This window comes from Bos grunniens, chromosome 21 (assembly GCF_055505025.1).
Source record: "Bos grunniens cultivar Pamir isolate PY7600 chromosome 21, Bosgru_T2T1.0, whole genome shotgun sequence".
Lineage (NCBI taxonomy): Eukaryota > Metazoa > Chordata > Mammalia > Artiodactyla > Bovidae > Bos > Bos grunniens.
Window position 1 is genome coordinate 27,235,131 of NC_141185.1, and position 18,213 is coordinate 27,253,343.

At 42.9% G+C, this 18,213-nt stretch overlaps 1 protein-coding gene across 4 annotated transcripts in view; it reads right to left on the reverse strand.

Moving 5' to 3' along the window:
- Positions 1–17,023, reverse strand: part of NPAS3 (neuronal PAS domain protein 3) — a 958,674-nt gene extending 941,651 nt beyond the window's left edge. For 2 of the 4 annotated variants that reach the window (XM_086363633.1, XM_086363632.1), the window contains exon 1: positions 16,851–17,023. In XM_086363633.1, coding sequence (XP_086219759.1) covers positions 16,851–17,008 — 158 coding nt within the window. In that variant the 5' untranslated portion in view covers positions 17,009–17,023. Of the gene's footprint in view, positions 1–12,535; positions 13,010–16,850 lie in introns of those variants that run through there. The other 2 variants (XM_086363630.1, XM_086363631.1) reach the window with 2 other exon arrangements.
- Positions 17,024–18,213: the final 1,190 nt, after the last annotated feature.

Consider the following 18,213-nt stretch of genomic DNA (forward strand, 5'->3'; position numbering starts at 1 on the left):
GTGAGTGCAGCCATGAAATTAAAAGACACTTACTCTTTGGAAGAAAAGCTATGACCAACCTGTCATATTAAAAAGCAGAGACATTACTTAGCCAACAAAGGTCCGTCTAGTCAAAGCTATGGTTTTTCCAGTAGTCATATGTGGATGTGAGAGTTGGACTATAAAGAAAGCTGAATACTGAGAATTGATGCTTTTGAACTGTGGTGTTAGAGAAGACTCTTGAGAGTCCCTTAGACTGCAAGGAGATCCAACCACTCCATCCTAAAGGAAATCAGTCCTGAATATTCATTGGAAGGACTGATGCTGAAGCTGAAACTCCAATACTTTGGCCACCTAATGTGAAGAACTGACTCATTTGAAAAGACCCTGATGCTGGGAAAGATTGAAGGTGGGAGGAGAAGGGGACAACAGAGGATGAGATGGTTGGATGGCATCACCGACTCGATGGACATGAGTTTGAGTAGGCTCTGGGAGTTGGTGATGGACAGGGAAGCCTGCCATGCTGCAGTCCATGGGGTCACAAAGAGTCGGACATGACTGAGTGACTGAACTGAACTGAATTGAACACTTCTTGCTTTTTGCCTACCCTCTATTGTACACAAAATCTGACATTCCTTGGTACAGCTTGACTTTCAGAACTCTCTGACTGACTTGCACCCTAGCATATCTGAATAGCAGTTTAAATATCCTAGTCTAGAGATGTTATAGAATTCCTTTCATAGTTATCTTTTACAATATACAAAATCACATCAGCTAGAGGATGGTGCTACTGTCATAAAAAGGGCTATGTCCCAAGTCATTTGTTTAAGCTGCTATGCAGCCACATCAATACCTCGCAGAAAAGGGCCTTTGGAAAGTCTTAACATTCTGAAGATAAATACAAAGGTATAACACAGCTCTTTATTTTTTTGCTAAGAATTTTCTATCTTGTTAGTAGTTGTTTGCATCAAATAAGAAGCGACTGCTAAAAGATATACTTAACTTATTATAGCTGTAAGCTTCCCTGTATTAGTAGGAAGAAACCCTTTTTATTTTTACTTTTTTTTTTTTTAGCCATGCTGTGTGGCTTGTGGAATCTTAGTTCCTCAACCAGGGATTGAACCTGGGCCAGTGGCAGTGAAAGCAGAGAGTCCTAACTACTAGACCACCAAGGAATTCCTCTGTTTTATTTTTTAAATGATCCCAATTTCTTGTCCTAAAAACCAAAAATAATGTATGAGATTAAACCCTACGGATGAATCCATGTCCTATAGCAGTATAGGTTATGGGATAATATGCCTTCATAATACCTTCTGCTATCTCTGTTGCTAACTATAACTCTTGCATATATAATTCCATTATACTTTTATAATTCAAGGTTTTGAAATGCTTTTGAACCATTAATATATTTTCCTGGTTAAAATTCTTTGAGATGTTCTTAACAAGAGTCTTAGATAATGAATTTGGGCAAACTCTGGAACAGTCTTTACAGTATTATCATTCTCATTAATTTTCAGAACTACCCACTGTGTTGAGATGATTGTCATGGGCCTAAGACTTCAATTTGGCTAAATATTTTTGCATACATTTCAACATATAAGTAACTACCAGATGTTTAAATGTTAAGTTCATATAGAAGAAATGGTTAAATGTATTTATTTTTATCTTATGATTTTTTTGTAACACTAATTCTCATTTTACTATTTCCTTATGTATTTCACTATTTCCTCAATATTTTGGTCTACAATGGGCCGATAACTCTAAAATCCCTTCAAAGATAAAACAATCCTTTAAAATATTTCAGAATTTACACCATTTACTCATGTAAAATATTTAATATATGTAACATCACTAATTTTTTAAGAGAAACCTTATATAGTGATTCACCTATTACTTTAATAAAATATACAGACTTCATGTAAAGCACAGGATTACACTTTTTTTAAACAGAGTTTTCCATTTATATTCTTATTTGGCTTTAGCAACCTGATATATGATTCTGCCCTAACCTGTCAGAAAAAAGATGGGTAGGAGGCTAAAAACAATATTACTTTTAAGAGAGTTACTGCAGTACACAGTTCTGTACCTTCATCCAGTTTATTCGTTTTTCTTTGCCTCTTTGGTTATCTCTGAAGACTGCTCCTGTTTCCATTGTTTCATCCTTTAGCATTCACATATCAGAGCAATAAGTATTTCATTACTGGTTTATCTGTCCAGAGGCTTGAGAAGCGGTAACAATTAACCCTCCCTTCACAGTGATTGATACAGGCTTTGCTTTCAATTTGTTCCACTACACAGATCATGAAATTCTGAATGCAATCATCCTCATTGACCTACACTTTCAAACACACGGCTACAATGAGACGAAAGTAATTATTAAAAGGAACACAGGACTACTGAGATCTGAAACAAAGTCTTTTTAAAATCTGTTAGATGACCTTCTGGTAAAATTGGCAAAATCTGATGTTAACGAAAATGATAGCTTTGTGTCCCTGTCTGAAAATATTCAATGCAAGCTGATCAATGTATACTGTGGTGATTGTACTGACTGCAGCGTGTACTTTGAAAATACAGAAAGCCATTTTAGAACTGTTACAAAGTAGAGAGAAACTGTCAACACTGTAGCTTAATCTGCCTAATTTTTTTTTAAGGAAAGGAAACTTCCTGCTTTGTGTATAAAGGATCAACATTGACCAAAGCAAAGAATCAGGACTTGAAAAGCAATAGCTTTATTCTATAAGAAGACTTGCATACCTGAATCCTACGTCTTCCCTCTCCTCCTCCCTTTACATGAAGATTCACAGTGAGAAATGAATACATTTTTCACAAAGTCTGAAAAATAGCTTCAAATAAATATTAATCTACTGCAATCGATATATATGAGGAATGGAGAGGGGCGAATGGGAGAGTAGTGACTACAGAACTATATTAAAACAAGGGTTGCAGTTAAAGAAAATCAGGGTGGAAAGCAAGGCAGCAGGCCTGAGGCTCTAATCACAGAACAGAGTGATGGAGATGAACCAATACTGCATGGATTAGCAATGAATTATTTTGAACCGTAATCATATGCCTGCACAGAAGAGAGGCAAAACTAGCCATTACTCATAAACTGATCTGCTGATTTCTTGAGAGAGGTGGGGGCAGGGGGATGAGAACAAATTCATATGCTAAACTAATTCAGAATAATGAAAACCTAAAGATGCAGTTACACTTCAAGTTACATTCTATTTTTAATATCTACCACATACTACATAATATGCGGTATTTACAGTAGAAACTATAAAGTGCTTGGATTCAAGTAGGATTAATCCAACCATTTCTTCTAAGATTAGGATGTGAGATATTTACACCACTCCATTTTTTCTTGTCCAATAAAACCATTTCTGAATACCCCCAAATATAAAACACTGAAGTATTTTGTTATAAAGAAGAAACAGTACTCAAGGAATTAACTTCCTTTGGATAATGGGAAAAAATCATACCAAATGAAGATTCGATTGTTAGAACTAATTTTGTTAGGAAGAAAAAAAAATCAAAACTGCTGGTAGCAAGAGATTCCTGAGATTCTTATGAACAGACTGTTTAAATGAAGAGCACTTTAATCAGTAGAGGAATCCTCACGTTTCTAATGTCTTGCTGTGCATTCTGCAGGTTATAGTAGCAGCTGGTAGAGGTCATATATCTTTTGTGAGCATCCCAAAAAGGCTCACTGCCAGACTGTTAAATTATGAATAAGCAATGAACAAAAGAATGCAGATACGGTGGTGACAAGATAATCCAAGCAAATTTATCTATGACAAATTTCACAGGATTAACAAATTACATTTACACAGAACAATAAAAATGTGCAAAAAAAAAAATAAATGATGAGCCTACTTTTCCTTAAAGCATTAGGAAAACAAAAAGTCACAAATCCTCTGCATATATTTAAATTTAACTTGATCTAAAGTAAGACATTTATAATATGTTTAAGATATCTTTGTAACATTTTCCCATTTTAGGTAGATATACACAAACTTCGTATACTGGTTTATATTTCATATATGTTACATTGTAAAGAATATATACACACACACACACACACACACACACATATATATATATGGCTTATATATAAATCATGTATACAAACAGTGAAATCTACAATAAATAAATGTCATCCCATTCATATATATTAATAGAATGGATATGTTTTTAAGAAACAGATTTTGAGAAATTACTTGTGTAATTTGTGTAATTATTTGTGTATTATGTAATTATTTATACTAATTTCAGTTAGTACAATACATATTAGCTACCAAAATATCCTTATTCACTGATGCCTCCATTTTCAAGGACCAGAGAGAGGGGTTCTGAAAACAGTTTCAATCATTCCACTTGCTCCTACCAAAACACTGCAGTCTTTCTGAGTAAAGTGCTTCTTCTGCACGAAGTTTTTAGAACTAGTGCCCTTTTCTGCAGTGTTACAATAGCAGAAAAGAAAATTCACAGTTGCTGGAGGGGATTGATTTCAGCTATATTCATTAAAGATGACCCTTAATCCAATATTAAACTTTTCTTTATAATAAAATTATTTGTATTAATCTTATAAATGAGAAAAGCCCCAGTCTATCAGATAATAAGATATTACTGAAATGACCTGTGAGTCCATAAAGTGTTCTTAAAATGCTATGTGGCACTACTTTCCAAAATATGTGATAAATATTTAAGTTTTAATGTTATAGACAACCTCGGTACCAGAGTCAGAGCCCTTTAATACTGCATTGGCATACTGAGGATAATAAAATAATGTTGTTGTTCAGTCACTAAGTTGCGGCTGACTGTGATCCCATGGACTGCAGCACACCAGGCTTTCTGGTCCTTCACTATCTCCAAGAGTTTGCTCAAATTCATGTTCATTGAGTTGGTGATATAATTTATTGTAAGATGACCTGAATGCTATTTTAAATTTTGTAGCCTATTTTTCACTTATACTTCCTACTGTCTGTTGCTTTTGATCTTCAATATTTTAGCAAAACATTTCTCTAAATGAGCCCTTGCCAACATCTCACAAGTCAACCTATCCTTTATGTAAACAAGAAATTTTCTTAACGTAAAAGTGAATGTTTAAGTTACACAAGTAAAATACTCAGCTCTTTCAACCACAAATACTCAAGCACTGCTTATCTAGTCCTTTCAAGCCCTGAAATTCCTACATTTTATTCTTTTTTTGAAGAAGCTATTTGGTTGACAGTATTGCATCTAAAAACAGGAAGATAAATGTGGTATGCTTGTCTACTACCTCAAATCTAGCATATGTTCTACAAGGAGCAGTGATTAAAGTCAGATGTTACAAAGTTTCATAATCTTCAGTCACTAAGTTGTGTCCAATTCTTTTGTGATCCCATGGCCTGTAGCCCACCAGGGTCCTCTGTCCATGGGATTTCTCAGGCAAGAATACCGGAGTGTGTTGCCATTTCCTTCTCCAGGGAACATTCCTGACCCAGGAATTGAACCCGCGTTTCCTGCATTGGCAGGCAGATTCTTTACCACTGAGCCACTAGGGAAGCCCTTTCCAAAAGTATAGCTTTTATCAAAGAATAGCTCTTATCAAAGAAATGTTACATACCAGACCAACCCCTGTGATTCCCCCCCCTACCCTGCATTAGAGAAATTAAAATGTTATCAAGACTTTTCCTTTCTTGAATGTCACAAGTGTGTGAACATCCAGGAAGAGAGTTGGGGGAGCTAAATGATAACTTATCACTTATGTATTTACTGTGGTCCATTTTTAACATGTTTTTAATTAAATGAGTTAATTAATATATGTAAAGCCTTTAGAACAGTACCTGGTACACAGTACTATATAAATGCTTGCTGTCATTATTTTAATGCCAGGTAATTTGGCAACAGGCCAACTTCTACAAACCCTTATACATCTCTAAAGAATATACAGAAACACAGGCAGTAAAGTGTATTATGCTTTACCCATTCAGTGGCAAAACTATCCCAAAATAAAAGTCTCCGCTGTAGTCTTTAAACTGTGACACACGCTGAGGCAAGAATAACAGGAGTGGAAAAGGTCCAGGAATACTTCACAGTCTAAGACCAAAGAAGCCTATGTACATGGCAAACTGATTCTTCAGAAATCATTCAGTGAAAAGTCTGCCCCGAAATATAGATAGCTGTGGAAGGAAGGAAGGAAGGAAGTGAAAGTTGCTCAGTCGTGTCCAACTCTTTGCAACCCTATGGACTATACAGTCCAATGGAATTCTCCAGGCCAGAATATTGGAGTGGGTAGCCTTTCCCTTCTCCAGGGAATCTTCCCAACCCAGGGATCAAACCCAGGTCTCCCACATTGCAGGCGGACTCTTTACCAGCTGAGCCAAAAGGGAAGCCCAAATAGCTGTGGAGCTTGCCCACAAAACTACTGGAATGTTAATGGGTAGAGTGAGAATAATTCATTGATTCTTTCTCTCACTTTATAAACACTGTATTTCTGAACTTCTCCAAACATCTGATGAAGGACCCAGAAGCAGAGATCTAGTTCACTGCTCAGCACACAAGGTCTTTCTGCCGTAAGAGCTCTCTGGCACGGGCTCAGAAATCCCTGACTCTAGAAAATTTGAAAAATGCAGGGCCCCTCCACATTGCAGTTAAGGTACTACATTTCTACAAAGACAAACCTGATTTCAATCTCTACCACCTTCTTGGGGAACAATATGCCTCTGTTTTCTCATCCATAAATGGGGATATTAGCACTTCCCTTGGAAGGCAGTGGGGAAACCAATGAGAAAATTACTAGGAAATATTTAATATTTGTTTCAAAGGACTTTGAAACAAGTAATGTCCAATAAATCTTTATTATCATATGTGATCATTTTCATTTTAAAATCCCAAAGATCTTTTAAATTTTTTTGCTATTAGTTCATTTACATTATATAACATCTTTTCTTTCTTTCCCCCAAGAACCTCTAATTATTTTACAGTCCTTAGTTACAATATTTTACAAGCAGAATACCTGTCTCCCCAGAACACTAAGCTAACAGAAGTCAAAGGAGATAAGGAGCCTTCTTTACAGGTCCATGAATTCTCTACTTTCTACTCTTCCAGAAAAGGCTGTTTTCTGGCTCTTGATAATATTCCACATATCCAATATATGGACAAGTCTATAACTAAAACAACTGCTCTTACAGGGTGTATTATTCACTACTATCTCCGGTACAAGTCAGGACGGTCCATTGCAGAGGTTCAATAAATAAAGCTGAATGAACAAACCAATCAATAATTATAGTTGAGGCCCACGAGCAGTTTGGACAATGGCAATGTGTGATTTTCACCTTGCCTCTCATGATTTTGTACACGAGACCACAAGTATGCCAATTAATTCATCAAAACATTATGTTTCAGACATGTATACAGACAACTTCAAGTGCTGTTTAATCTTGTCAGTGCCCTAGTAATTTCAGCTATAGTAGCAGTTACTTTCCTCTTACTAAGCCATGCCCTGCTTATGCACTACATTTTGACTAATATCACTGCAAACTATTCTATGTAAGGTTCTACCGAACTTATTAGTGCAAACATCCTATTGACACTAATGGGGCCCAGTGCAGTAAAAATACCATTCAGTTACAGTTGGTTTATTACACTGCCCAATTGTGGGGGGGAGGGGGGGAGTAAGAAAGAAAACAGGCACTATTTACTATAAAAACACTAACATCATTAAATGCAAAGCAAACATAACTGACTTTTCCCATAAATTTGGGAAGTTCTTAGCTAGTCATAGTACAGATTTCAATATTTAAAGTTTTACATATTCCATGTGTACAACTTTGGAAGCATTTAAATTTTTTAATTAATATTTAATCACGTGAACAACTAAAAATTTTAACAGCCTAATCCTTCCACTAGGTATCAGCCTTATCCGTTGTATGCAATTAGGAAATGCTGATAAAACACTTGAAATTAAATTCTAAGCCAAGAGCCATGCAGAATTTTTTTAAAAATTAATTCAAGAGATGAATGCTATAATACAGAAAAAGTAGCCATGTGAACATAACAGGGGAGGGGCCAGCTCTGCTCTCATGTGTGTTTAATTTTCTTTTAGTGAGTGGCATTCTGCATAGGAAAGGGGATCAGTGGAATCGCAGGAAAAATAAGAAAACAAAAATAGACTATCTAAGGGCCATTATTAATAGTAAAGCACTTAAGGACATTTATTAGAAAAAAAATTATCAGAAGTGATTTAGATATCTCTGTGACATAGCCCCTGCAAATACCCTACAAAATATAAAGCTCAACAGCTTAAAAAATAACTCAATAAAAGCTACACTGCCTAAATCTTCCCCCCTCAAAAAAAAAAAAAAAAAGTACTGCTTTACAAAAGCATGTACAGTATAGAAACCCCCTGTCATAGAAAACCTCACCACAGAGCAGCGGACCCTGGACATCAGATCCCATTTCAGACAGATGCAATTTTAACATGCCAGTGGATCCCAAACTAAGATCTAGGCCGGAGCAAAAGAGTTGAGAGGTTTATGGAAATTCTGGCATTCCCATAAAACAGATATATTGCAGGTAGGAGCAACAACTGTGTAGAAGAATTTGGGGCAAAATTCAAACTTCATATTGCCAAAAATACCAGGCTGTTCCAATTTGTACATCAAATTTAAATTGCAATATAATTCTTACCAACTCATTGCTGAACAAGATATTAATTTCCCACAACTTTCAGTCAAATATAAAAGTCGTACTCTTAAGAATATTTTTAAAGACCACAGGGACTAAAACTTTACTCATAATACCACTAGGTGCTTAAAAAAAAAAAAAACCTCATGTAACTTTTTTTTTAACCAAAACCATCCAATAATGTTGGATTCAAGTTTGCTCATAACAAATCAAATCTAGTAACAGGCATATTACAGATTTGAAGTAGCTATGTGTCTCTCAATTTATAAATCAGAAATTGGAAATAGGAAAGGATGCTGTAATGTGGGAGGGTCCTACATAATAAAGGTCTTTATAACTCCTGGCTCCTGAGCTATACAATCTAATATCCTCTCCGGTGGTTCTGTGATATGCCCATGCATTACAGTTCTTGTTGACAGTCTGTTGCCTTGGAAATATTTCATTATTTCAGTTTTTCCATTTGTAGACCCTTGGCCTTGTGATATGAAGGCCATCCTATTTCATATTTTCGATTATCATTTAAGCAATCTTGTGGAGCTATTTATATATAAGCAAGTGTTAGACAACATATATCATCATTTATCACTCTGTGTTTAAGCTTACATTGTAGAAAGAAATGCCTTCAAAAAAGTCTCCACCACCACCTTTACTTTTTAAACCAAAAGCCCTGTGCTACTGGAATATGCTTTACAAACCAGCATGGGCGTATCACATGCTTGACACTTCTAATTTTCTTGGTTTTACATCCACATAGTAGAAAAACTCTGTGGTAGTACTATATAATTTGCAGCCTACTGGAGTTTTTTTTGTTGTTGTTGTTTGGTTTTGTTTTTAATCAAACGAGTTTTAATACACAAGGTTTTCAACTTGTTCTTTCAGGCTCCAAAGAGACACTTTCTGCGTGTATGAGTCAGAGGAATTTAAGGAATACTAAATAATAACATAAGACATTATCAAGAAAAAACTTCTTTTCCCAAAATTTACTCTGTAAACATTATTAGGAGGAAATGACTTTTGTACTGTATTATTAAACTCAGGTCAGATATGTCATAACTAAACAACAAGACAATTCAAAAGGTATTTTTTTTTCTCTACAAGTTTTGATACTGGTATATGTGAAAAACAATAGAGATAGTGTCCATAAAAGCCTTCAAGAAATCAATGATTTGGAAACCATGTTTTAAGTAAATGGGAGGAGGTCACTTAAAGCATGTCCACAGAAAACCATCTTTTGTAAACGTATTTCTGTTCAACTGTTACAGAGAAATCACACTACTAACCAACAAGTTCCAGGCACAAAGTCCACATAAAGGTAAAATGACTACTTAGTTGAGCAAGTAACTATGAAAAACACCCCCTCCTGAACCAACCCTCTGATTTCCCATTTCTCATTACAAAACCAAATCAAGGAACATGTGTAATGTTTACACTTAAAAGTGTTAAGCGCATTTAAAACCCTAATAAGAAAGTGAACCCTCGGGGCACAAAACAACTGTTTGGATAATGGGCCAAGTTTGTGGTTATTACTGTTTGAAACATTTAGTTTATAACTCCTTTCTTCCTTTCCTCTGTATCACTCCTTCTGCCCCTACCTCCTTAGTACTCCTCCCTCTCCCTACAGGTTAAACCTTCTCAGATCCAACCTTTAAAATGACAGCATCCGAGCTGAACAAGAAGATGCTATTAAAGGGCATTAAATTAAATACAGTATATCCTCCTACAACTTCAATCAGAATTTCAGACCAAGTGTTATTTAGTTCAGCTCTCAAGTGGAGCAGAATAACAAATCGCGTACTTTGATTTACCTTCTTCGAATGCCAAATGGAGACAGGTGATAAAGAACGCGCTCATGCACAGGCTATGAAGTTTCCTCTAGAAATTAATTCTATCTTCAAGATTCCTATCTCAGAGAAATTCCCAAAATGGCACACAAATAGGCCTCTGCTGGAGAGATTACTGGGGCCATCCCAGTAAATACATTTACTACCAGAGAACTAGGGAAGAAGGAGGCAAAGAAAAGGAAAGAAGGGAGGAAATCAATTATAAACTTTTGACTTCGAGAAGTATTCATCACCATGTTAAATTCGAAATAATTATTAAAAGCTTTGCACAAATGCTCTGAAAAGCAATTTTTCTACCTGCAAAAGTAAAGTACTTAATATGTGAATTCTCATAAAAACACTTAAGACTAAATGTTCGTTTTAGCTTTATGAGTTGTCAGGTAGTTAATGCTAACCATCTTTAACATCTTTAAAAGCTGAACTGTGTATGATTTACTCCCAGGTACATGATTTATACAGAAATTAGCTAGAGTTTAGAATGAGTCATTTAAGTATCTACTTGAAATTATTTCCTTAATCCTGACAATTCTGCGGTCCCTACTGAATAAAGGAAACAAGCAATAGTGCAAGTGAAGCTTTCTAAGGGAATAGCTTGTTTAAATATCTCCTTAACAACTCGATGGAAACTACAGGTTAATGCTATGTTGTATCAAAAATAAAACTACCCATGTCAAAACAATTAAATCTTGCTACTATGGACTTCCCTCATCTTTTCAAGTTCACTTAAGCCTGTGAGGAAAGTAAACATCGCTGGTTGGGGGCCGGGGGCGGGGGGTGGACACATCTAACCGCATTTGTTTTCCTCAGGAATCAATGGGTAACATTTCATACTTCCCACTGAGCATTTCCTCTTCTGAGACACACAGAGAGATTCACTTTGCTCAAACCAATATGCTATATGCAATTAATGTCATTAACGCTGCCAATTAATAGCAAATAGGAGTCCAAACAAAGTAGGCTGGGTGGACAGCAGGAGGGAAAAACCACGTGGGGCGGAGGGGTGCTTAGTTACTCTGAAATCTAACAATGCCACTCACGTAGGACAGTTAAGGAAATTGTGAAGACAAACTCCCTTTCCCTTTTGGCTTCAGTGTAACTAACTTCAAACAGACATGCTCGGCTGAGCTCCCTGCCTGGATATGCAATTCTCCCCTGGAACTTTTTAAAACACAGATCCGCAAACAGTAACTAACGGGACAGAGATGTTCCAACTGTTGGCACATTTTGGATCTCGCTGTTGGCTGGCTCATTGGGACTGAAGGGTTTTCTTCTTTTTTTCCTCGGGGGTGAGGGGGTGGGGGTGGGGGGCGGTGTGGAAGAAGAGAGTGAATAGGAGGGCAGTGGAGGAGAACAGAGGGCAAAAGCAGGAGACCCACAAGTTGACGAGGCTGGGGGCGGCAGCCCGGGCGGCGGGGAGGCGGCCGCGCGCCTCTCTCCGCCCGGCCCGGCCTAGTGGCTCCGCGCGGAGACAAGCCCCTCCGCGACACCGTCCGGGCCTGGCGCGAGCTCCGCGCTCCCCGCCCCCGGCCTCCTCCTCCTCCTCCTCCTCCTCCCCTGCTCGCCAGCCTGCCCTCCCCCTCCCCAGCCTCATTCCTTCCTAGAGAGCAGCTGCCAAGGGACCTGCGGCGGCCCCGGGGATCCCCCGGCCCCCCCACCCGCACCGTTGCTCCCCGCCACACGGCAGCCCCTTCGTTTTTGTTTCTCTCTTTTTCTTTTTTCTTTCTTTTTTCTGCTTTTTTTTTTTTTTTTCTTTTTTTTTCTGTCAACGAGTCACTCCATTCGCCGAGCCGAGGAGGTGCGACCGCTCGGAGAGCCTGGCGCCGCCGCCGCCGCCGCCGCCGGAGAGCCCGCTCTCTGCCGCAGCCGCCGCGGGCGGACAATGCGCGCGGGGACCGCGGAGCCGCCTGCCCGCAGACCGGGTTCCCGCGGGCTCGCGGCCCAGGAGGCGGGCTGCGGAGCGGGGCCCGCCACCTCGGCGGAGGCGGCAGCGGCGGCGGCGGGAGCGGCCGCCCCGGCGGCAGGTTCAATAAACAGAAAAGTGTTACCGTTCTCGCCTGGAAGGATCCTGCTGAAAGCTGGGCTTGGTGGGCGCCATCTTCCTGCTATTTTTTTTCCTCTCTTACTTTTTGCCTCTCTCCCCACTCCCGGGGCGGGGGGCGTGGGGAGGGCGGGGGGTGTGCGTGTGCGTGGGGTGGCGGGAGTGAGTGCGGGCGTGCGCTGCGCTCAGCGGCGGCCGGGCGGGCGGCGGCCGTGGCCGTGGCGGCGGCGGCGGCGGCGGCGGCCGTGCTGCTGAGGCGGGGAGGCTACGGAAAAGTAGAGGGGCCGGAGCCTAGCCGGCAGCCGGCCGTCCCCTCGCGCCGCCGGTGCCTCTCGCTGCAGGTCGCCGCCTCCTCCGCCGCCTGCGCCTTCTCCTCCCCCTGCTCTCCGGGCGCCGCCGCCGCCGTCCATGCGTCGCAGAGCCCCCGCGGCCCGGGCCGCTCCGGCTCCCGAGACATGCCCGGCGCGGAGACAGGCGACCGGCGGCGGCGGCGGAGGAGGAGGGGGAGGCGGCGGCGGCGCGGGGGGGGCGCAGGGGGGAAGGCGGCCGCGCGGCCCCGCGGGCAGCCCGGCCCAGGGCCCCGCCGCCACCGCCTCAGGGTTCTCGCCCTCGCGCGCCGCCACACCCCCCGCCGTCACCCCCGCCGCCGCCACCCCGAGCCGGCCGGGTGGCAGGTGGGGCACACACCCTCCCGGCGGGGGGCGGTGGGGGGCCCTAGGCCGGGAGGGGCGGGGAGCGGGGGAGGAAGCGCGGGGGGTTCCCAGCTTGACCGCTGTGAAAGTATTTCTGGGCATTTTCCAGCTGCTTTGCTCCAGAGCGCTCTCTCGCACGCAGACACACACCCCCCCTTCTCGCGCGCTCTCTCTCTCCCTCTCTCCGTGTCTCTCTCTCTCCTCTCTCTCTCGTTGGGGGACTGGGAAGCTCGGCTGCCGGCGCAACAACGCCACTCAGTTGCAGTTTCGAACACTTCCCTTCTCTGGAGTATCGCGGCCAGGAGGAAAGAAACAAGAGAGAGAGGAACTGGGAGGCCCACGGCAGCGGGCAAGGCAACGCGGCGTCCCGGGCGCGCCTTCGGGGACAAGCGGGTGGGGTGCGCGGGCGGAGAGGCCCGGAGAGCCCCTCTGGGCGGGCGGAGCGGCGGCACAGGCTACCTTGTGGCTCGGGCTCTCTCAGCAGCATTTCCAAGCCCGGAGCAATCTGCATTATTCACGCAGGTATCAAGTGTGCAGACCCCAGGGTTCACAAGTGAATCCCCAGGAGTTTAAACGCCCTTAGATAAAACGCTTCTCCCGACTGGGCACCTGGGACCAGATCGGACTTCGGGCCCTCCGGGATCCAGCCCAGCCGCCTCCTTATCTTACAGCTCAGAGAGGCCTAGAGAAAGGGCCACTCGGTGCAGGGCCAGTGCTGGAATCTTATTGCCTAGGTGGCACTTGGTCAGAGATTTTTCTCCACTAAACCGCTCTGCACGATGTGGGCAGCTTTTTAGGCAGAGACTTGGATCAGTCATGTGTCACCCAGGAAAGTAGAAAGGACTCCCAAAGTATTTCTACTCTGAATAAATGAGAGCCAGACGGAAAACATCAATTCTAGGAGAGGCTTTGCATTTTACTTTAAACTTAAGAAAAAACAGACTCTCAGTGCTACCATTTCAGTATAGTGGGGCTGAGAGTCAGAAACTTGGAAAACCTAAGTGTTTTTCGTGGCAGACGTGTTTAACCTGCATGATGATGTTTGAGTTCTCTTTGGAGTACACTCTACAGGTAGGAGAAGATGAGAGTGATTGAAAAATGAAGTGGAGAGTATAAAGTACAAAATACATATGGGCTGGAAGACAGAGGGAAAAGTTGCCTGCTTGGAAGTTCTGGCTGCAAGACAGTCAGCTTAGGGCGTTTCTACCAAAAAATGACAAATGAGAGAAGCTTGTATTCTCCCAACAGGTGACTCTTTGCTTGAAAACCCCCTTATGCCTGTCACTTCCTCATCAAACTCTCCGAAGGAAGTTAATGCATTTTTTTTTGTAAAATGATGTTACCATTTATTATATATAACAGACATATCCAGGTCTTGAGGTGGAAACTAAAGTCTACCCTTCACAGCCCCTACTGCCTAACAAGTAGGTGGCCCACATTCCCAATAAAATTCCAGAGGACAGGGGACTTGTGACTAAAACCATGCCAATAACCTTCTAGCCCTCCCACATGACTCATCCCCCTGTCCCCAAATTAACTAAAATTAAAAGTAGTAACAGGTGTTGTCATATCTGAGTAATGAAATGGAGAGCTACATTTTTCACAGCTAGCACCTTCTCTTCTGTCAACATGAGAGAACATAAAAAAAGAGAAGGGAACAGGACATCCCACAGGCTAAAGTTTAGAGTTGATTCTTTTTAAAGCTTTAATCTTTAGAACTGCAGTGGGATTCAGAGACTTGATAAAGTGGCCCCAATTCAAAGATGAAGGTGGAAGCATTGCAGCACTTTCAGGGTCAGAGTAGGGGACCATGGAGGATTACCCTTGGGTGCTCCTGACTGGCAGGACAATTAGCCCTGGGAAGATCTTCATGGTAACACACCAACACTCAGAGAATAAACATAAAAGCTGGAAATTCATGACCACTTCTTATGCCCAGTTCATATCTTAAGGGTTACTTGAAGTTCCCCAGAGTTCCCTGAAATCGTCCAAAGGCCTTCTGACATTTCTGACCCTTGACTCCCTACTTCAGAAACCACACTATTGTGACTACTGCCTGCACTTCCTAAATTGACCGATGTATTCTATTGTCATTTAAATGTTTTATAAGTGACAAAAAAAAAAAAAAACTATACCTGAATCATGAGAAGGAAAATCTAATTCTTCCCTGGTCCTTTATGTTTGAAAAATTCCCAGATCTTTTGTATTAAAGGTTCTTGTAATCACTGAACTAAAACAAGACTAAATTTTAAAATCTCTTTAACAAGGAATAGTCTCTTTTTGACTTATTTTTAAGACTCTCTTTTTAAAACTTCTGACAATACTCAGAGCATATAATGAAGTCCTCTACAGAATATATGCAATACAGGGCATCAACTTGGAAAACATTCAGTGTGTTATGCAAAACCTGCTCTGGTCGCTGAGCCATTGGTTAGAAGGCACAAAATATGGCAGTGATAGATTATCTTAACCTTTTCAGTTTAAACACTGTTGGTTCAAATCAAAGGTTCTCAAATCAATGAAGTTTGAAATACAAGGTAAAAATAGGAGCTCGTATTTGAATTATGCATTGTGTATATTTTAAGTTAAATGCCATTGGCAAATCTCTCAGATGTTTAATCGTGTGCAATCTGGGAAACACAAATATTTAATTTCACACTTTCATGTGTTCTTTTTTTTCCCTCCCATCTCTTCTAAAACTGAATCCCACAAATGGGAAGCTTACCTTTCATACTACATTGTTAGTTTTTCTCAGCACATTTTTGTGGATTACATTTTTGATAAAATCTTGAAACATCGCAAGTTGTCCTTAAGGAAAAACTTCAGGGTTCTAGGGCTGTTGGTGGTGCTGATGGTAATATCTTCCCCCTTTCTTTCCTAATTGAATCAAATGATGTTTCCTATTTCAATGTCACACCCATAATTTTTTTTTAAATCTATAAATGTTTGAAAGAAATGCAAACAAGAAATACTTGAAAACTTCCTTCTTACTATCTAACCTAACTTTGTAAAATTTGCTTCCTAACTTGTATCTCTGAATCTTATCATTTGCATTATAATACGTTTAAAATGAATACTTAACAGCGCCAAGGAGACTCGGATTTCTTGCTCTATTTCCCTGTAGTAACAGGTGACAAGATAACACTATTATGTAGAATTGCAAGTCTACAGCTTCTCCTGAAAACCGTTCCCATTCTGTTTGGAAACAAATGATCAATCAGCCTCAGGTGATCAACTGCCCCCCTGGCTGCCCGTCCGCTCGGGTCCGCACTCGGCAGAAGCATTGAGAAAATTCCGCCGAAGGGGACAAGGATCCCAAAACTTTGCAAAAGCACCTTGTGCTGTGTCTCAGACTTCGCTCTAACTCCTTGGCTACGCGGGGCTGAGACTCTGGATCTAGGGCCATGCAGAACGCACAGGGTGATTCGACTTCGCCGGTACACTAAGTGCCTTTCAGTCTGAATTGTGAATGATTATTTTTTTCTGTCTTATCTATAGAACGAGGGGCAAGCAAAGTGAGCCCTGGCGATGTGCATGTGTGTTGTAACGCCTAAAACAAGAGGCAAAGTGAGTCCCACCCCAGCACCCCGGAGCGGGGGACACTATCCCAGCCCAGGCGGGACTACTCACCGCTGCTGGTAGGAGGTGATGCCCTGGACGTTCTGCGGGGTGCCGTTGGCCGCGGCGCCGGCCCTCCCCATGCCCGCGCCGGCCGGCACCCCCGCGGCCGCTCCGCCGGCCGCCGCGGCCGTCACCTGCACGCTGAAATCCGGAAATATTCGGATCATCGCCGCGGCTTCGGCCCCCGGGCGCGGCGGCTCTGGGCTCGGGCTGGCGGGGGCTCGGGCTGGGGCTCGGGCGGCGGCAGCAGCAGCAGCGCGAGCAGCGGCGGCGGCAGCAGCGGAGCCAGGCACCAGCCTGCAATCCCATTAGTGAGCCGCGGCCACTGTGCGCGGCGGAGAGGCGCTTTGATGTGCGCGCAGCGGGCTGGGGTGGGGGGGGTGCCGCAAGCGCGAGGAGGAGGTGCGGGGGGTGCGTGCGAGGGACTTGCAAACAGCAAAACGTGTCAGGGTGGGGCCTTTTTTTCCCTTTTGGGGGGCGGTGGTGCTCCCCCCCTCTTTCCAGGATGTTGCTCTCACTGGCTGCTCGGGCTGCGCCGCGCGAGCCCAGCTGAGGGAAAAAGGGGAGGGGGTGGCGGAGGAAGGATGCACCGGGAGGCTTGGAGAGGACTTGGCCGGTGCAAGGGAATGACGGGCTGCGAGCGGAGGGTGCCTTTCTTTCCCGCCCCCTCAACACACACACACACACACACACACACACACACACACACCCACACACACACACACCGCGCACTTCCGACCCAAAGTGTAAGACGAGCGCGCGCTCTCCCCCTCTTTTCTCTAGAGAAATAACCACCATCCAGGCAGGCTCGCGCCTCCCACGGCTTCCAGTAACCTGGACTCCAGCCCGCGTGTGCAGGAATGGGGGCGCAGATTCTCCCCTCCCGGACAGGACCCCTCACTCTACCGGTCTTCTGTACGCTAGGCAGCGCGAGGGTTACCAACTGCAAGTTGGACTACTGGAGAACTTGATGCTTATCAAGGAGGGATGGTGTGCAAAGGAGGAAGGGGGGGGGCGCTTTTGTGCAACGGAGAGTTTGTTCAACCCTTCATAAGAAGGGACTCTCCTCGCTCCTGGTGGGCGGGCATGTTGGTCTTGGACAAACTTGTGAGGTGGGGACTGTAGGTCCAGCTAAAGGGAGCCGGTTGTGCCCCTGGTGATCCGTCTCTATACGCCCCTTTCAAACGATGAAACGAATAAATTAGCAGCCACAGCTGGGGCGAACTCTGCAAATTCCAACCACCAGGGAAACAAAAAGAGAAAACACGTGCATTTATTTTCTCGTGCCTTCCAGTTACTTCTCCACATTGTTACATCAGTGTTTCTTTAGGGGGTAAGGCGGGATGCCGTGGTTTGGGCGCGCCTTTTTAAT